The sequence below is a fragment of the Opisthocomus hoazin genome, chromosome W, assembly GCF_030867145.1.
Source record: "Opisthocomus hoazin isolate bOpiHoa1 chromosome W, bOpiHoa1.hap1, whole genome shotgun sequence".
Classification (NCBI taxonomy): Eukaryota; Metazoa; Chordata; class Aves; order Opisthocomiformes; family Opisthocomidae; genus Opisthocomus; species Opisthocomus hoazin.
In genome coordinates this window covers 274,315-293,325 of record NC_134453.1, presented here as the reverse complement: position 1 = coordinate 293,325, position 19,011 = coordinate 274,315, and the positions used below count along the sequence as shown (strand labels likewise).

Here is a 19,011-nt window from a genome sequence, read left to right as displayed (position 1 = left end):
GGAATTTAATACTGCTCTAAGATAAGGTAATTTTGGAAAGTTATTCAGCTGGAGCTGGTGACAGAACATAACCTTATTTTATCAGCTAGCTCACAAGAGCTCCTAGAAGTATCTCAGAACAAATGAGGGAAATGACTGTCACCACGTAACAGGTTTCTAGTTACTCGCTTTCTTACAGTTTTATCTGTTGGAGCAACACTGCCAAAAGGGTGGTATAGTTTCTTCCAGACACACTCGTACTGGATTCTGGAAATGGTAGAATCGTGACTGTACATGTGTGCTCTACATACACTGAAAGGAGGTCTAAAAGAATTAGTCATGGGACAGAGAACCACATATATCCAGAGAACTTCTGTGTAACTCTTCCAGTCCTAGTCCACAATCAAGCTTTATTGACACCATTAATCTATTTGTTGTGGTGGTATTTTACCCCTATTGTTATAGCACAAGCAGTTAAACTAGTACAAATGGCCTTTATACCAGTAGTTATTCTCTTTCTGAGGAACAATCGCTGCAATTGCAGCGACTTGTCTAGTTCTAACCTACTCACTCAAGGTATTATATCAGCTTAACTCTACCAGTACCATTACAGTGAACAGCTTTTATTAGTGTATAAGGCTTCATATAGTTTCCTATTGCTGCACACCAAAAGGAAAATAAAGGGGTCACTGGTTAAGAGAAATGCTAGTACTAGGCCTTGTGTAAGTATCTTAAATAACCTCAAGACTGCACAATCTCTCTCTTTCCTGCCCCTGCCCTTTTATAAACGTCTACCTGCCAGGCTGCTGGCTATTACAGGGCAGTGCTTTCTCTATCCTTTCCCTGTCTTTCTCTTACAGTCAAACGTGCACAGGCAGGCTAAGGCTGTAGCTTTAAGCCCAACTCTGGAAGACAAGGACCTGCTGGAGTGGGGCCAAAGGAGGCACAGCAATGATCCGAGGGCTGGAACCCCTCTGCTGGGAAGAAAGGCTGGGAGAGCTGGGGCTGTTCAGCCTGCAGAAGTGAAGGCTCCGGCAAGACCTTAGGGCAAACTTCCAGTACCTGAAGGTGCCTGCAAGAGAGCTGGAGAGGGACTTTTTACAAGGGCATGTAGTGACAGGACAAGTGGCAATGGCTTTAGACTGAAAGAGGGGAGATTCAGACTAGATAGAAGGAAGAAATTCTTCCCTGTGAGGGTGGTGATGGCCTGGCCCAGGTTGCCCAGAGAAGTTTTCCCCTCCCTGGCCGTGTCCAAGGCCAGGTTGGACAGGGCTCGGAGCACCCTGGGCTGGTGGAAGGTGTCCCTGCCCACAGCCCGGGGGTTGGACCAGATGATCTGTAAGGTCCCTTCCAACCCAAACCAGTCTGTGATTCCATGATCCTATGACTTCTCTCTTGCTCTTATAAAACGTTGCAAGCAATATACTTCTAAATACAAGTCTTATCTGACAAGGGCTAGCTAGCAGAAAGGAGTCTAGCCTTAAAACGGTGACATTAAAAAGCAAACCAAACACATATGCACATCATCTCTTTGCTCCTAGCTGCTGTCTTCCAGCCAATTGTTTAGAACAAAGCACCAGATCTGAACCTCCCATGTGCCTGTTACTTGCACCAGACTTCTAGTTTTCATAGGGTGCATGCTCTGTTTCTCGTGTCAAAACTAGTGGTCATATTCCGTGCTCAGACAAATCTCAAACACAAATTTTACCAATAGCAATATATTTCCAGAAAGGAAGATGACTTGCATAAATATTTTCCCTAAAAGATTTTACTGCCATCTCCATATTTCTAATCCTGAAAAGGTTCCTTTAAGGAATCGTTCCAGAAGCTGCATTTTAAGTGGTCCTTTTTTTCAGGGAATCAGGGCAGCTGAGCAGATCTGCTGTCATCTAAACAGAGATGGAGATTTAGCCTGCTGTCAAGCATGTAGGTCTTATCCTTCAAGCAAGGCAGATGCAATTTCAACCACCCATTGCAAATTCAACTCTACACAGTAGCCTGACACTGGAACAGCAAATCCTTTGAAAAAGATCTATTACCAAACCCTCAGGGTGCCGCTTCCCAGCCTCAGAGGCAGAGGTGAAACTGTACTGAGCTATTGGTCTGATGTACGTTTGGGAAATGGAAAGCTTCTGATACGAAAGAAACTAGTCTTTGGGAAAACCTAGAATCAGAGTTGAGCTTTCTGGCTTATGCCTCACTTTACGTAGAGCACTTGCCTGAAGAGTGACTTCATACCAGCTTCAGCATGATCGTGATTTCTCTGAAGGTTTCATTTTTAATGAAAAGTTGGAAGGCCTGACTTCTCCTCTACTGCTGTTATTAGATGATACTAGCAGTATCACCTACTGGTGTACTTCACCAACATGAAAAATTTCCTCTAAATTTATATCAAAATCATACCTTTTTCCTGCTATTTACTGTCTCTGCTCCTTATTATCCTTCTCTAATGGCACTGGAAACTCTCTCACCACCTTGATACTCTGTATTATTTAGGTCATGACTCCAGCTGTAACACTGTTCTCAGGATTCCTCTTTCTTCTTCGTTAGTAACTACCCCTAGCAGTCAGTGGTCAGCTGTGGTACAGGACAATATATATATATGCATATGTGTATATGTATATAAGGAGATATATATATATACTCACTCTGGCACTTCCCCAAAGCCTTCCAAGGGTTCAGCTTCAGCTGCATATATCTTTGCATACTCCCTTGCAGTATTTTGGACATAACATTCCTGTATTACAAACAGATACGCCGATAGACTATTACTCAAAACATTTAACAGATCATCCGTTTGAATATTTGCAAGACAGCTCTTCCCCACAATTCTTGCTTACAAAGGACAGGGGTGGCTTACCTGCAGTGCTAGTCTGTAGTTCTTCTGAACTAGATCATCCTTACTCTTGGTCCCATATGTGATAGCATTGTGCACTTTGAGAACACAGGGGTGGCCAGGACTGAACACTGGTACGAGGCCTTGCATCACTTTACTTCGGAAGGCTTTCCGGTGCATGCCTTCACCAAAGTGAAGCTCTTCTGTAGCTATTATTCCATGCAGGTTCCCACCAAAATAACTGTCACTGATGAAATCTTCTCTGAACATGAGCTGCATGAATTCAATTTCTTCCACACCTGAAACACAATGCCACTCTGTTCAGCACAACATCCTTCTGCAGTTACATGGAAAGGGGTGAACACAGGAGAACGAATGCATCTCTCCATGGAGTATTAAAGAAAATGCTCAGTGTAAACAGAATACATCGCCTCACTTGTGTTAATGTGGGGTTGGGACCCTACTCCTCTAGATGTAGCTTGCGTCTAAAGCCAGCATGGAGAAAGGTCGCAGTTCAGGATCATAAGGAGAGAATACAGAGTGCAACAAACAAAAAACAGAGCTAAAGATCACAAAAGCTGTTTTTAAAACTATTAGGGGAGTGGAAACTGAAGCTTCAAATGAATCTGAAGTAGTCAAACCGACTGAGAACTACATAGGCACTGATGGAATACAGAGATCCCACCAACTCTGCTTTTTTGGGGAGACAGAGACAGTAATCATGTGCAGCAGTGTATTTAGATATTAATTTAAAAGTAGAACACAGTTCTGTGCCCAGTACGGTCAGAGCATGTTCTTCTGAAGCTAGTCTGTCTTTTCAGAAAAGCCAGAAGCTGCTGGTACAACCAAAGCTTGTTTTAGCTTTCAGCTTGGAATCTTCTTAGTGAAAGATTCTGCCAACGTGTTTGTAGAGACACCCAGCTGAAAGAGGTCTCAGTCCTTATCCAATATCCAATACCATGACGGAAACATGCCTGTCCTAGTACCAACCACATTCACTACATCAGCTCCAGTGCTGCAGACTGGCACGTTCAAGTGTTCATTTCCTTCCACTCTGGCAAGCACCAGCTTTAAAACAGGCTCATTAGCAAAGGTAGAAGAAACTAACAAGATTTTTATTTCATAAATGATGTTGAGTAAGAACCACATTTCTATATATGATGATGTCAGTTTCAATCAAAAAGCAAATATATCAATGTTAGTGATCTTTATATGCAGGAGAAATTGGTACAATAACATCTCTCCTATCTCCCCACCTGTGGATTTTGAAGGTGCCAGTAGCATAAGAACGTGTGCCTAAGTTTGTTACAGCTGAAACCAAGCAGAATCATGGATTTCACCCTTTTAAATGATCACTGAAATACAACTGGAAAAAAATGTACGAGGAAAAAGAAGCAGTTAAGCACTGAGAGAATCTAAAAATTTCTAACTGCATTTCAAGTCTCTCTAATCACAATATTTCAAGGAACATCAGTGGAAAAGACAAATAGGAGAACAAAAGGTGTATACTATGCAGCAATGAAGTCCTTCCAGCTGCCCTTTGTAGTCATCTCTGGTTTAGCCTCTGTACACTACTCTCTCTCTTTGAAGCACAGAGGAAACGGTGCACATAGGAAGCTAGAATTAGAAGGCTCCTTAACTCCCCGTAAAATTTCCTGTTGATCAGAAGTTACACAGTGCTGTTAAAATGAAGACAGGACTTCTTATGTAACAAGGAACTAAATGTTTAATTTTATTCTTCTGGAAAAAGACAGAAAAATCAATTAGCCGAATGAAGTACTTCATTAGTACAGTGTGTTTAGAAATGATAAACCAATTTGCAATGCACTGTCTATCTTTAGCTGCAGCACAGCAAGACATAAGCTGAGTGTGATCAAACACAAGTTAACATATGGGGAAAGCATTCCAAATCTTCATGCCCATCTTTCTCTTGGAGTAAAGTTACATAGCAGGTGACTTGCAAAGACCATGTGTTCAAACACCACCGGCAAGTTTTTCTGCCAGCAGAGCTTTCGGTACTCTGTGTGTGTCTGTGTCTGTACGATGCGATGCGATGCTATTTCACTGTTTACTGTATGTGAAGTGCTAGTTCATCAAGCTAACGAGAAGTTACACAGTCAAGTTCCAGTCAGTAGCTCGTCACAGCGGCTACTCCATCACCCTGCACAAACCATTCTGAGGGTATTCTACCTAGAAAACTCCCAAGAACTAAAACAAATTTTATCTTTGATGGTACAGCAAAGGTGAGTGCAAAAAGGCATAAACAGTTAGCAAAAACAAATACTGATTCAATGGCTGCAGGCGATTCCCATAGTTTCTCACAGCCTAGGTGTCACAATGTCTCGGTCTAGTTATACTTTTCCATCCCTTGTTCTATTTGGAAATCAGAAGGAACAAAGATTTGAGCACACGATCAAGCAAATGTGTGCACTTACCTTCACAATTCTGAAAACTTGAGAGATGTTCCAATACTACAGGGAAACAAAGAAAGAGATTTTACAGTTAGAAAAAAGAATGGAAACTGCCATTGTCACTATTATTAATGAAAATTATAAACTGGGATTTACCTTCAGAAGTCAGATTAAACTCAGCAGTCACTTTTCCATACACATTATTCAAGCAGCAATAATACATTCCCTGGTCTTTGTTACTGGCTTTAGCTATTGCCAAAGATACGGGAGAGTCATCCTGAGCACTGAAACAGAATATTTTAATTTTCCACATTAATACTTTAAAAAAAAAAAAATCTTTCTTGATTATTCCATATATCTCTCCTCCTGTCCCTGGAATTTCTATCCTTCACTGCAAAGACTGCACTTCAAAGACTGATTCAAATATGATGCAAGTAGACAAAACATTTTATTCCACCCTACTTAGAGGCATTCAGCTTACTGTGTGTTTCACAATAGATGACCCTACTACATTCTGAGAGAAAAATACCTCAATCAAATCCAGAAATAATTCAAACACACCAAAAGGCATTCTAATACTCCTATCAATGTCATGGCCAAATACATAAAGTATGAACACAGAAAAGCCCAAAATGTTGTATGTTGTTCCTCAACACTGGCTCCTCACTTAGCTTTCTCTGTTCCTCTGCGTCAAGCTCGGTATTTGCCCTCTGATGTCTCTGCGTGTCATTTCACAAACGGATCAAAGGCAGATGTTACTAACGGGGGTGCAATGACATGTGACTGCACTTACAGTACTTGCAGACCCAAACTGCCTCTGGCAGCAATAAAACCACACTGAAACAGTGCCGTGCCTGAGTGAAAAGTCCTCTTAGGCCACGACGGTTTTCACATGTCCCACGGCGGATGTCCATGGCAGCATTTATCAGCAAAGCGGACAACCTGCGCAGGGATTGCAGAGACCTGGCTACTGCGCTTTAAAGCTTTTGTGAAGTCAGTTAGTGAAGGTGGGTACAGTTTTGTTGGCAACATGAAGTTTCATGATATTTTGGCGCACTGGAGAACGTATTTATCCAACAATAGTTTTTAAAGTAAATTACTTAGCATATATTTTTAATACACATACGAATAGCAATGTGTATTTTTCCATACATGTTTGTTTCCATGTGTTGGCAGGTAATAAAAATTTAAAGATTAGTTGCCTAATTTCCTGTAAAAGCCCCCTATTGAAAGTAAAAGTAAAGAGGTACCAAACAGTCCAGATTATAGATTTCTGTAGTGATGTATATTTCGAAAAGAAGAAACAGTGCTTGGGTACACACAAAACAAATAGATTCTGACTGTGATAGAAGGGAGATTTCCACTCAACTCTGCTGAACATTTTTGAAGTAAAAACCGTAAATAGGAATCCTTCTTACTCTAAATCTGTTATATTTTTCACTTTCGCTCCAACATTTTTAAATATATTTATCCTGTGAAGTTAAAATTCAAGTATTTTATGCTATCAAGTATTTTGCTTGTTATGACTGTAAAAACAGATAAATTTGGTATTTCTCCACTGTTTATCTGTTAAAACACTACAAAATTGTTTAGCAGATGACATGTACTAATATTACAATAGATACTGTAATACAGTAATAAAAATCAGTATAGTTAAAACAAGAATCAGAATGACATGGGAAGTTTAACCAATTCATGTAACTTTTTCTCTCCCCTTGAAAGAACATCTTAGAAGATGTCTTCCTACAAAACTTCCTCATTTTCACATAATTTTGCATTCTGATGGAGACATCTTTTCTTTTTCTTGCTTTGGGTAATGTTCATTTTGTATTTTTGAAACTTTATAAACAGATTTTAAGAGTTATGTGATAAGAACGTCATTACTTCTACGGAACAAAATAATTTGTTTCATAAAAAAGGAGTTTTAAGAAAAGCTGGCCTTCCTGCTGAAGGCCTTAAGAAGCTTTTACTTCCATCCTTCTCGATGCACTGCCTCTAGTCACTCAGGGTCAGGTTAATGGGCTGAGTTGAGGGGAGAGATCATTCTTCCTTAAATACAACTCCTATTGTTTAATCCAATTGGCTTGAAGTTCCATTCGATACTGAATAAGAAGTTCAAAGGGGAATCACAGACTCACAGAGTGGTTTGGGTTGGAAGGGACCTTATAAATCATCTGGTTCCAACCCCCCTGCCATGGGCAGGGACCCCTTCCACCAGCCCAGGGTGCTCAGAGCCCCGTCCAGCCTGGCCTTGAACCCTGCCAGGGAGGGGGCAGCCACAGCTTCTCTGGGCAGCCGGGGCCAGGGCCTCACCACCCTCATCGTAAAATATTTCTTCCTTACATCCAGTCTAAACCTGCCCTCTTTCATCTTAAAACCATTGTTGCCCCTTGCCCTGTCACTACAGGCCCTGGTAAAAAGCCTCACTCCATCTTTCTCATAAGCCCCGTTTAAGCATTGGAAAGCTGCTCTGAGGTCTCCCCACAGCCTTCTCCTCCCCAGGCTGAACAGCCCCAGCTCTCCCTGCCTTTCCTCCCAGCAGAGGGTTCCAGCCCTCGGATCACTGCTGGGGCCTCCTCTGGCCCCGCTCCCACAGCTCCAGCTCTGTCCTGTGCTGAGGGCTCCAGAGCTGGACGCAGGACTCCTGGGGGGTGTCACCAGAGCAGAGCAGAGGGGCAGAACCCCCTCCCTCACCCTGTGCCCACGCTGCTGGGGATGCAGCCAAGTGGACACTGGCTTTCTGGGCTGCCAGCACACAGTGTCAGCTCTAGTCCAATTTTTTGTCCACCAGTACCCCAAGCCCTGCTCTGCCAGGCTGCTCTCAACCCATTCATCCCCCAGTCTGCATTGCTACTGCAGAATAATCACGTCAAGTTCTACATCACATGTGAGTTGCTCCAGCAATTCACTTGCACCGCACAGGCACAGAGAGCCTCCCACGCATTAACCAAGCGCGTTCATGTTGCTTGGCTGGGTGCTGAGGTGCAAACTTCATTTGATTTTTTACGATACTTGAACGTTGGATGACACTGGTTATGAACAGGCTGAGAGGAATTACTGGTGATGAAATGCAAACTATGACCTATCAACGCACTGTGTGAACATATGCTTAATTACCCCGTTTAAACTTCTTTTTTGCACCTATCATACTAATCCTCTTAACAGGTACAAGAGTGAATCACTGTCATATTTTCCCAAAAGCTATTCAGAAACTACCAGTCCTTCAGAAACATTCACTCACCTTCTCTGCAGTCGAGCTAGTAACTTGGAATCTTTAGTCCACGTAATGGTGGAGTCACCATGAATGTCACCGAATTGACAGCACAGTTTAATATTTCCAGAGCAGTCAGGGAACAACTCTGCTTGGATTTTCTTCAGCAGTTTGGGAGCTTGAAACAGAAGAGCCACAGTTTAGGATTAGAAGATGACGACACTGTTTTGGCATTTGAAAGGAATCCCAGAATGATTTGCAGATGTCAAGAATATGAATCTGACAACACTGGTAAATAATCATGATTTCTTCTGATGCAGAAACCAGGGCTTTGTTTGAAATACGGAGGTTTTAAAAGACTGCTTCAGTGCCCCACACAGTCAACGGAACTGTTTTCAATGCAAAGACATTTTGAATGTATGGAACAGAACCCAAGGGAAGTTCTAGCCTGAAAAGGCATCAGCATAAAATAATTTCTTAATCAAAACACATTCTCTCTGACTAAAGGACCAGCTGGTTTTATCATTAAAAAAAGACACCACAAAGTAAAGCATACTATATGGCTACATAATGAGGATTCATATGAACTGAACACTTGTAACTAGTAGTTTTTTTTTAACTGATCACAGCCTTTGAGAAAAAAGTCCCAGGAGATGCTCAGTCTCCAAGGTGTTCTTGGAACATGCCCGACGCACACTGCCACGATGAGGCTCTTTGCAAGATGCAGTGACGGCACCATTTCCTTTAACACACAGCTGGAGGGAAGAACCCCCACTTAGTTGTTAGATATTTGCATTTGGTAATGTCAGTGGCCTTTGCTTCGCTCTGCAGTTTCAAAGGATTAATTTCATGCCTCTAAAGAAAGTCCCTACCTTTCCAGCCATAGGGCACAGTTCTTTCGCTAAACATGGACCATCATGCTGAACAAATCCAAGAATCACTCAGGTCACAGGAAGAGAGCACTCTGCCCAGTCTGGGGAATGTACTGATAACCTGGCTTTCTGCTAAGAATTGTTTTCTGGCTCCCAGAACGCTTCAGTGTCTTCTGCCTGTGGGCATGGCACGAGCGGGAGGAAAGAGGGTACTTGGAAAGAAAGGAAATCAGCATATACTTAGGGAAAGGTTTTGGGATCATGACACATGCCTGCATTCAAGTGAGACATCTCTGCTAGATGTAAGGGATGCAAAATGCAAGATGTTCTGTTTCCTACTGTGTTAATTCTGAGCTACTCCACTGTGAATGAGCTGGCATGACACATCTCCCTCGGGGATCCCATTCCAGGAGTCTAACTTTCCCCATCTAATGCCGAAGGAATGCTGGATCCAACCAGAAGGGATGGGCACCTGGAATTCACTGCTATGTTTAACTTGTAGTCACTTAAGTCCTTAGGCCTAAGAATCTTGCTGAAGCAGCGCTAAAATGACGAAGACAGTACGCAGACAGTTAATGACAGAACTGTAAATAGAACAGGTCCAGATTCCCTGCCCTAACCGCAAAGTCGGTCCTTCTGCAGCTGAAAATAATACAGAAGAGAACACTGAGTATATACCAGACTAACCATACCAACCTTCCCATAATGCTGGGCAAACTTCAACACAATTCTCTAAAGCACAAACACACACTCATTTCAGTCTAGACTGAAGCAGGTTAAGAAAATTCAAACTTATCTGATGCAAGCTTGAATGTTTAAAACATTTTTCAAGTATAGCCTCAGGTACATGGAAAAAGATCAGGCATTTCCCAGTAACTGCAGTTTGCTTGTTCTGCTTTGAAGGAATGTGTCTCTCCTCCTACAGATTTGGTTCTCTGGCAAAGGACCCATCTTCGAACACAGAAAAGTTTGGGGGGTTTTCAAATGTGATTGGAAAAGTAGAACTCTCACCAGATCGCACTGTAGTTAGAACCTCTGAAGAGCTTCATAGTTGTGTAGCTTACCATTAGTCACTGTTCAGCCTTGCTCTGATCTATGACTTTTTTTTTTTTTTTTTTTTTACAATGTGAACATGAAATGCAATGTCAAAAGGTAAAAACCAGGACCTTGGTCCTTGCAAAGTATCCACAGAAACCACAAAGACCTCATCCATCTAGCTGCTACACTAGCGCTACTCCTGTTTGCATTTTGTTTTACCTGTTAGCAACCTCCTAGAGACTCTGACAAGCAACCTGAATCTCATTTCTATTGTATGTTTTCTGCGTCAGTTTGATATTGCTAATTTCATCAGCATCATTGATGACCAACAGTGGTGAAAAGGAATGCAGAACCAGCCATCAGGCATTAGACAGGACTGCACAACATTATGTTTGTCAGTGGCACCCTACTAATAACAATAATACTTTGCTAGTAATAAAACCATTTGGTAACCAAGAGAGGGTAATTGCATTTGGGAGCCACAGTGTAGGACCATAACTGGGAACACAGCCCTGTGGGAACATAACATGCAAGTACTGGGCTTGCAGCTGCTATATTGTGTCTAGTTATGTGGCACCAGTATGCTACCAATCTCTGAAAAGTTACTCGAAGAGACAAATGAAGAAGCCACTACTTCAAACAGGTTAAAACATTCATATATTTAATACATTTGCCAGCTCGGAAGAGGATGTTAGGGAGGGCTCAGCTCTGTGGCACGGGGACAGCACTAGTTACTAAGTTCACACAAGTGGAATTCAAAATCAGCGAGGGCAGGACACCTTTAGCTGATATGATTTAGACTAAAGGAAGCTTGCGGTGTGTTTAAACAAATTTGAATTTCATACTGTACCCAGAATGATGGCAAGGGACAGAAATGACAATCAGTTTTCTCTTACCTTTGCTATCCTTTTTCAAAATTAGTTTCCTTTGCTCTTTTCTATCTTCTTTATGAATCATGCCTGCCTCACTCTTCACAGACTTTTTAACACAGCTAGGATCCTTGCTGCCATTTCCTCTCTCCTCCAGTCGGGGTTTTTTTGACAGTGTTGCTGGTGGTAATTTCTTCTTAGCTCCAGCAGCTAAATGCCCACTCTTTGCTGGGTCTTGTTTACACCTGATGGGCTCATGCTCAGCAACAGCCGGCGATGTCTGGTAGGATTTTGACGCTTCTTGATTTCTTAGCCCTTCCGCATTGACTGGGAATGGATCACATGTGGTTAACACCAGGGAGAATAGCTGAGTTCTGCTGTAGGGTGGTTGCTCTTGAAAATACTGGTTGTTGCCTGAATCATCTAGTGGCAAATTAACCAAACCACTTGCTACACTCTCCGATGTCATGACTTCTTCATCTTTATCATACTCAGTAGACTTAATTGAATTATCAACCTCAGTTAGCTTGCTGGAAGAGATCAAGTCAGGACAGGACTGCTTAGTGCTAATATTCCTAATTTGTCTCTGAGTCTTGGAGCTAATTAAAGCATGCAAAGGAGACTTCGTTTCAGCTTCATCAGGGTTATATTCCATAGCTCTTTGAACCCCTTGTTTATTTTCACACAAGACTGCTTCCTTCTTGTCTTCTTCAGGTACCCTACGGAACCGAACTTGCAATGCTTTGCAGGAAGTTTCCAGTGTACTCATATTTTCATCTACTTTGACTGCAGTTTGTGTGGATTTAGTTTTTACATGACTTGCTGTGCCAGGACACCCCACTGAGGATGTACTGGTAAGAAGGCCCTCTGGCTGGCTTACAGATGCGAAGAATGGTAATGTTTCTTTTGCAGTCAGTTCCTGGATACCTAAACGACTACTGGTATCTCTATAATCCTCATTTGCTATGTTGTGGTGCTCATTTTGAGCCTTTCTAGGCAGTGGGGTACTTACAGATGTTACACTTTCAGGTGCATAGGTGTGATTTTTTGAAGAATCTGTTTTTAACTCTTCATGAGACTTGAAGGTGCTGTCAACAGAAAGTACATGTTGTTCTGATGTATTACGAGGGGAAACTGCAGTCTGACTCTCCGAAACATGACTAACTCCTGAGTCACAGGAAGTTTCAGCCCTTTGTTCATTCAGCCAACCTATGCAAATCTCTCTCTGTTCTTCTCCTGTTTTACGTGGTTTGTACCTGGGTGCTTCTACACAAAAACCTCTTAAAAACGGATCCTCAGCAGAGGGAGTTAATGCCACTTCTTGTTTTTCTATTTCTGTCAGTTGGTCTATATTTTGTGGTAGATTCTTACGTGTTACGGTTTCAGAAGTCTTTATCAAATTAGGCAATCGCATTAGGGAACTATATTTCTGTGCATTAGAAACAACTCGAAAATCTTGACAGTCATTACTTTTGGAAATACGGTAACTGTCAGAATTAGTGTCATTTTGTGCATTCAAGTCCAAGTGATTCCCTTTTTCTTGTAAATTCCTGTCATAACTTTTGTGTATGGTGTTAACAGAAGAGTGTTCTCCATGTGTAAACTGACTGGTATTTTCACTGGGGAAAACGTCTTTCTCTTCAAGCAAATAAGCCAGTTCTTTTCTTGCTGGGTAACAGTCTCTAAAATGACACCCTTTACCAGCTACAGACTCCTTTATCAAGGATATGTTGAGCTCACTATGAAGTAATTGTCCAGTGGTCCCATGTGACTTATCTGACATGTAAGCTGGGTTTTCTTTGTCACACGCTAAATAACTACTCTGAGCATTTTCTAATCTTTGAGGAGAATCTGCATCACACATTTGGGAAGCATTGTTAATGGCAAGCTTTCCTTCCCAAGCAACAGTCATTTGAGTGGATCCACTACTGTCAGTTAACGTTTGATTTGGCTTCTGCTCCAAGCGCTCCCCTGTATTTAAGATGATACTATTTGCTGAAACACAAATGGATGGTGTTTCCGTCTTATTTCCAGTGCTAGAATCTAGACATATACCATCTGTTTCTCCCACTTGTGCAAGACAAATGTTTCCTATGGATGCACTGTTACATGCTTCATCTGTTTTAAGTAGGATATTAGAAACATTGCAGTCTTTCACTGTTCTTTGTCTGCTAGCTGGCTGTGTAACAGGTTCCTGCTCTTCTATCACATTTATTGGCAAAGGCTGATCAGAACAGGTCTCTTGTACAAAGTTCAGTTCTGTGACTTTGGTATCTGTCTGCCTAATTTCTAAACTTGTGATCCCTCGGTTGTCAAATGGGATTTGATAGTCTGAGTCATCTTCACGAAGAAGTTTCCACAGCTTGTCATGCACTGCAGATATATCAGCATCTCCTTTGCACCCAGGTTCTCCAGATTCCAGGACTGACTTAGGATTAGCTTCAAACAGAGATTCATCACATGACAGACTGCAGAGAATATCTGTGTCCTTGCTATCGTGCAAGTCAAAACTATACCTTTGCTCTCCCTCCTTTGGCTCATCACATAGCTTTGCAGAAGAGAGAACAGCACATAAACGTTCTTGTTTATCAGGAACAGAGTCCATATCCCACACAGAAAAAGGTGAAACATCATTCTTTGATTTGTTGCCATTACTAATTATATTAATTCCTTGCTCACAGAAGACTTGTTGGTGACAACTTTCTCTCTTATCACAAGGAGCATGGTGTTGAGAACAGGTCTGTAAATTTGCATCTTTTGCTTCTAATGTCTTCTCAGGACAGAGCATTTCTGAAGCTGGATGGATGGTTCCCGCACTCTCACAAGTCATGAAGATGCTTTCCTTTTCTATTTCAGGCTCCATATACATTCGCTCACAATTCCGGGTCAAGATTTTAAGATCAGCACCTTGATTCTACAAAGTAGGGGAAAAAAAAAAAAGAAGGAAAAAAAGAGAAAATTAATTAAAAATTAGAATTGCTGCTTGACGCAGGCCTAAACTAGAGTCCTGGCTTGAAATGTACCAAGTTGGGGGGTTTGTTAATTTTTTTTTTTTCTTCAGTATTTGTCAACAGTCAAGTTTCTGACTCGTAAATATCAACCTAAGGGACTGAAATCAAACTCCTGGGTCTTAACGGCTTTGAACCTTGGTGAATTCCAGATCTGGATCCAAATGCTAAGAAATACAAAATTTAATCAAGATGAAGATCAGTGACTGATATAGTCCAGGTAGATAAAAACAAATAAAATAAAATAAACCAAACTAAACTAAAATAAAACAGACATATCTACGCCTTTTTCTAACAGTCGGAGTGTCCCATCATACCAATGTAATTATTACATAATGCAAACTGATGAGTTTCTGAACTACCAAGACTAGGTTTTTGGGAGCTTGCCTTCCCCTTTGCTTCCATCATGGGCATTGTTATCTCAAGTTTCACATAGATGCTTTCATAATATGTATCAGTCCTGAAAAGTTTCAGACAATGCACTCCATGTCTGCTGTGCTATGTTCCTCAGAACAAGACTCCTACCAAGAAAGTTAACGTCTCTGCCTCAGTTTTAAGCCGTATTCAAAATTTGTCTTTGGCCATCTCTGATCCCTTGAGGTGACAAGTCCCTCTTCAAAAGGGAGTGCCACAGGTCATCCCAGATCTTGCCTCTGACCAGGTGGTAATGAATTGCTCAATATAAGGCGTGTTCAGCCCTCCTCTAGCAATGAGACATGCTTTGCAACCTTAGGGGGGCTGCTGGGAAAATTGGGGCAGGAAACAAAGACCCTTCTTCCTCCTGCATTTCCTTTATTCTTCTGTACCAAAATACTCCAACTTGTCACTTTATGTAGAAACAATCCATTCCTCAATTAAACTAAGCCAAATTGAACTTAATTTATGCAAGGAGTGCAGGCCTTATTACAGACAACAGCTGGCTGATGTGTGGGCTTGCATGGGATGAAGACAGTGCTGCCATCTGCCTGGCATACAAGATCTGTTAAACTGTTCACCATTTCCCTCAGAACTGAGCTCACACTCTCAAATTCTTGTTCCAGAGTCCCTGCCAAGCTTTTGTTCTCCAAGATTTTCTCTAGTCCTCTTCAGCACTAAATGGATTCCATGGAGGTGCTAAGCATCTTCCACCCATAGCAAATCATAGACGGAAACGTCTACAAGTTTTTACTAGACAAAAATACATTGTTTCCCAAACAAACTACGGTTTATGCTTTTGGTACCATTCATTTGTCAGAACAATCTGTAAAAGTAAGGAGAAATCTAGCGGTCAGCCTTTGAAAAAATAGCCATTATCAGGATGTAACAACACAGACCTCATGACTTACTTTGTACATTTGACCATGTATCTTTCTAGTGATTTTTCTGAAGCTTTGCACCCACTCCCAGCAGAAATGAGGAAATGCTAAAAAACATCAGAATATAAAAAACACCAGTATTTGTAGACATTTTTCATCTTTTAACTTTTATCCAGCCACAAACTCAACTTCACAACTGTTTTGAGTTTGTTTTTTTCCTCCTGAGTCCCAGTTCCACCCACAAGACCCATCCTGGCAGGAACAGCTAAACAAAAAGCAAATAAGGGCCATAGGGAGGAAGCGAACTCTTCCATCACCTCTGAGTTAGGGAAGGAAATAGGGCAGAACATGGAGAAAAGAAAAAGAAACTTAAAAGGATTCTACTGCTTCAAGACAATCTGATATCAGGAACATTTTCATCTGACAGTCTCTCTGCAGATCTAGAAGACACGCATGACCAAACTGATGACCTACAGACCTGCAAAACATTTCACAGGTGAAGTGAGCTTCCCCCAGGATGGGACCCAGTGCACCCACTGGGACCCAGTGCATCCTGCAGCCACATTCCAGTCCCATTTCAAGACAAGGTACAGGCTCTGGCTGGTCCCTTTTCCACCCCGGTTTCCATTCACAGAAGGAAGCCAGAGGAGCTTTTGCATCTCAACAGGTGACCCACACACACCTCATATACAGACAGATCCAAAATATTATGAATCTGAGCAGGAAATAAAATGAAATTTGATTTGGAAAAAAGCAAAGTAATGCACTCTGGAATGTAATACACATATGCCAAGGGGAAAGATATCAGGGGTAAACTACACTGCTGACCAAGATATAGATAATAGAGGGAAAGAATTAAATATGACAAGTAATAAGGCCAATTGAGGTTGTGGTATGATAGAGGAGCAGAGCTACAATTTCCTCTCTTGACGTCCCACATGTCACAATAACGGTCAGAGACCTAATAAAAGAATAAATGGTATAATTTTGGACAACATATTTTGATAGAGCAAAGCTTAAACAGAAACACCAGTACAAATGCTCTGATTTGGAATTAAGACAAAATTTTAAAAATACACTTCTGCTCTGCAGAAACTATGTTGTTAGCTAGAGTCAATAGTGATACTGGGACTATCTTTACTTATCAGTATTTCTTGATAACAAAACTGACAGGCACATCATAATTATCTCCTAAATAATTATATAAAGCTGGGATCTTCAGGATATGACAAAACAGTAAAGAAAGCCAAATACATTAGGTTTTGATAAAACAAAGAACAGAAAGGCAGCTAAATCACCTTACTGTTGTGTGTGATAAAAAGGTATGAGTAAAGTTGGTGTTAAAATGACCCTTTTCCACGTGACTTTTTTAAAAGGCACCTCCAAGCACCACAAGAATCTTCACGGTATAATCTCAGTTAGCTGCTGTTCTCTGCTCCCTTTGCCATACCTGAGAAATGGACTATCTTCACCCAATGTGACAAAACCTGTTTCTGGACTGAGTGACAAATTGTCACATTCACCTGAAAATAAACTCAGTAGGCATCAGATAAGGCTATTCTGGTTCTCTTTTTCCCTACAAAATGTAGGGATAATTTATACATCAGTCTCTCACCTGATCAGTTGAACCATTTCTGTTAATGAAAGCAAGAAGTTAATCTCTGAAATGAGACGATTAATTTTACCTCATGGTTTCTCACTGGTTTTTAAGAGGAAATAGTCTAGCAAGGTCTCCACCATAAATAAAGTCTCCGTGTTACATTTATATCCCTCTGTTTGCACAAATGGACTGTAACAAACCGCCCCTAGAGTACAGACAATAAGTATATCACTGCCACTGGATCAGAGCTCCCTCAAATCAACCACATTTGGAACTGGTTTTGGTTTACACTGTTCTCCAGCAGTAGTTTAGTGGCTCTTTCTATTTCCCCATTTCATGCAATGCCACTCAAATTCCTCTTTCCTAAAATAACACTGCTTTAAATGGCACATCTGTCTTGGATTAGCTAAAATAACTCAATATCTGTAGTTATTCTGACTGCTTTAGACAGGTGAAACCAAAGACATGAGCTATACTTTATCCTGCAGATGCTCACTGACAGGCACATCCTGCTAGCATCCTATTCCTGCTGAAGAGGCAGAAAAAGAGGACGTTAAATAAGAGCTACAGAATTTCCAAGGACAGAAGGAAAGTTCTCTGCCTTTGACAACAGCCGAGAGCAATAGGCTGACCATGCATAGCAGTCATGGGTCCATGATCTGAAGTGGTAAGAATTTTCCAACGGATTGGGGTTTTTTTGTGTCTCCCACAAAAAGTGCAGCCAACTATAACACAGGTGACAAAATGGGATGTTACTAGCCAGCCCTCGGGCAGATCATATCGAACAAGCAGGGCTGGTATCACAGCCTGCATGAGCTCTAGTTACCCAGACTAGGACTCCTCTGCTCTGACGCAGAGCTCCTGCCCCTTTGCACATTGCTTGGGCTCAGACCGTGCCCTCCGAACGTTCAGCTCTCATCTCGGCCAGACTCAGAGCAAAAGCCTGAGACAAGACCACTGTTTCAAGTGAACGTACCAACCACCCCAGCCTATTAGCAAGCATGAGGTGTAGCCTCCCGAACTCTCCTGTTGGATCTGTGGCACATAGTATGAGTATAATATTCAGAAACAAAGCATGCTAACCACTTGATGGAGCGTTATTCTGCATCTAAGGACTACTGAAGTATTTTATAGAGTGCAAAACTTTTCAATGAAGCAAAAAACTTTGAGAAATAAGAGACCTAATCTCTGCTCAGATTCAAAGTTGGCAGAGATTTGGATCCCAGCTTCCTCTGTCATAGGAAACAGATTTAGGCAAACTGTTTTTTCAAAATTCCAGCAAAAGAACTGTGAATGGTGGCAAGTTGCACCAAGAGAGAGCAAGAATACATGTCTCATTAAAAATTATAACTGAGTAGGTTTTGAGCTCAGATAACCAGAAAACCTTCATTTTTTCCAGCAACTATTCACTTAAATGAGACAAGAGGCACAGATGTATTTTTAAAACATTTGAATGAAAAATTAAACAACCGTAAGCTGATTGAAAATGATGTGTTGGGCATGCACAGTAATTCTTACTCATTACTGTTGGAACAGAAGTCCTCACCCATTTCGTATTCAGAGCCAGCCACTAAACCAGTTCCCATCCAACAGTTGTTTATTGGCCTATGTGAAACCTTTTGCTGGGTTTCAGTCTAACTCCTCACGGGCAGAGTCAACCCGTCGTAATGTTCTGACACCCTTTCAGTTTCCTTTCGCTCTTCCCTTGCTGTGTAACCCAGCTCCTTCCTCCGCTCTCACCTTTCCACCCTTTTCCCACATCTTTCTGCATGTTGCTCCCAGCACACACCCTCTCCTTCACGGCAGCATTGGAGTGCAGCGCACGTGACTAGCACCTGCATTTCTGTACTAACTGCCATGCTCTAAACTTGAGAGCGCCGCAGCAATAAAAC

At 41.6% G+C, this 19,011-nt stretch overlaps 1 protein-coding gene across 8 annotated transcripts in view; it reads right to left on the bottom strand.

Moving 5' to 3' along the window:
* The window catches only part of LOC142365665 (alpha-protein kinase 2-like), an 88,545-nt gene that overhangs the window by 53,498 nt on the left and 16,036 nt on the right, over positions 1-19,011 (bottom strand). For all 8 annotated transcript variants that reach the window (XR_012766535.1, XR_012766534.1, XM_075446688.1 and 5 more), the window contains 6 exons: positions 11,244-14,130; positions 8,468-8,615; positions 5,383-5,510; positions 5,251-5,286; positions 2,840-3,114; positions 2,628-2,716 (listed from right to left, as the gene is read on the bottom strand). Coding sequence is in view for 6 of the 8 variants with exons in the window: in XM_075446688.1 (XP_075302803.1) it covers positions 2,628-2,716; positions 2,840-3,114; positions 5,251-5,286; positions 5,383-5,510; positions 8,468-8,615; positions 11,244-14,130 (3,563 nt within the window). In the remaining 2 variants the exon portion in view is untranslated. The remainder of the gene's footprint in view (positions 1-2,627; positions 2,717-2,839; positions 3,115-5,250; positions 5,287-5,382; positions 5,511-8,467; positions 8,616-11,243; positions 14,131-19,011) is intronic.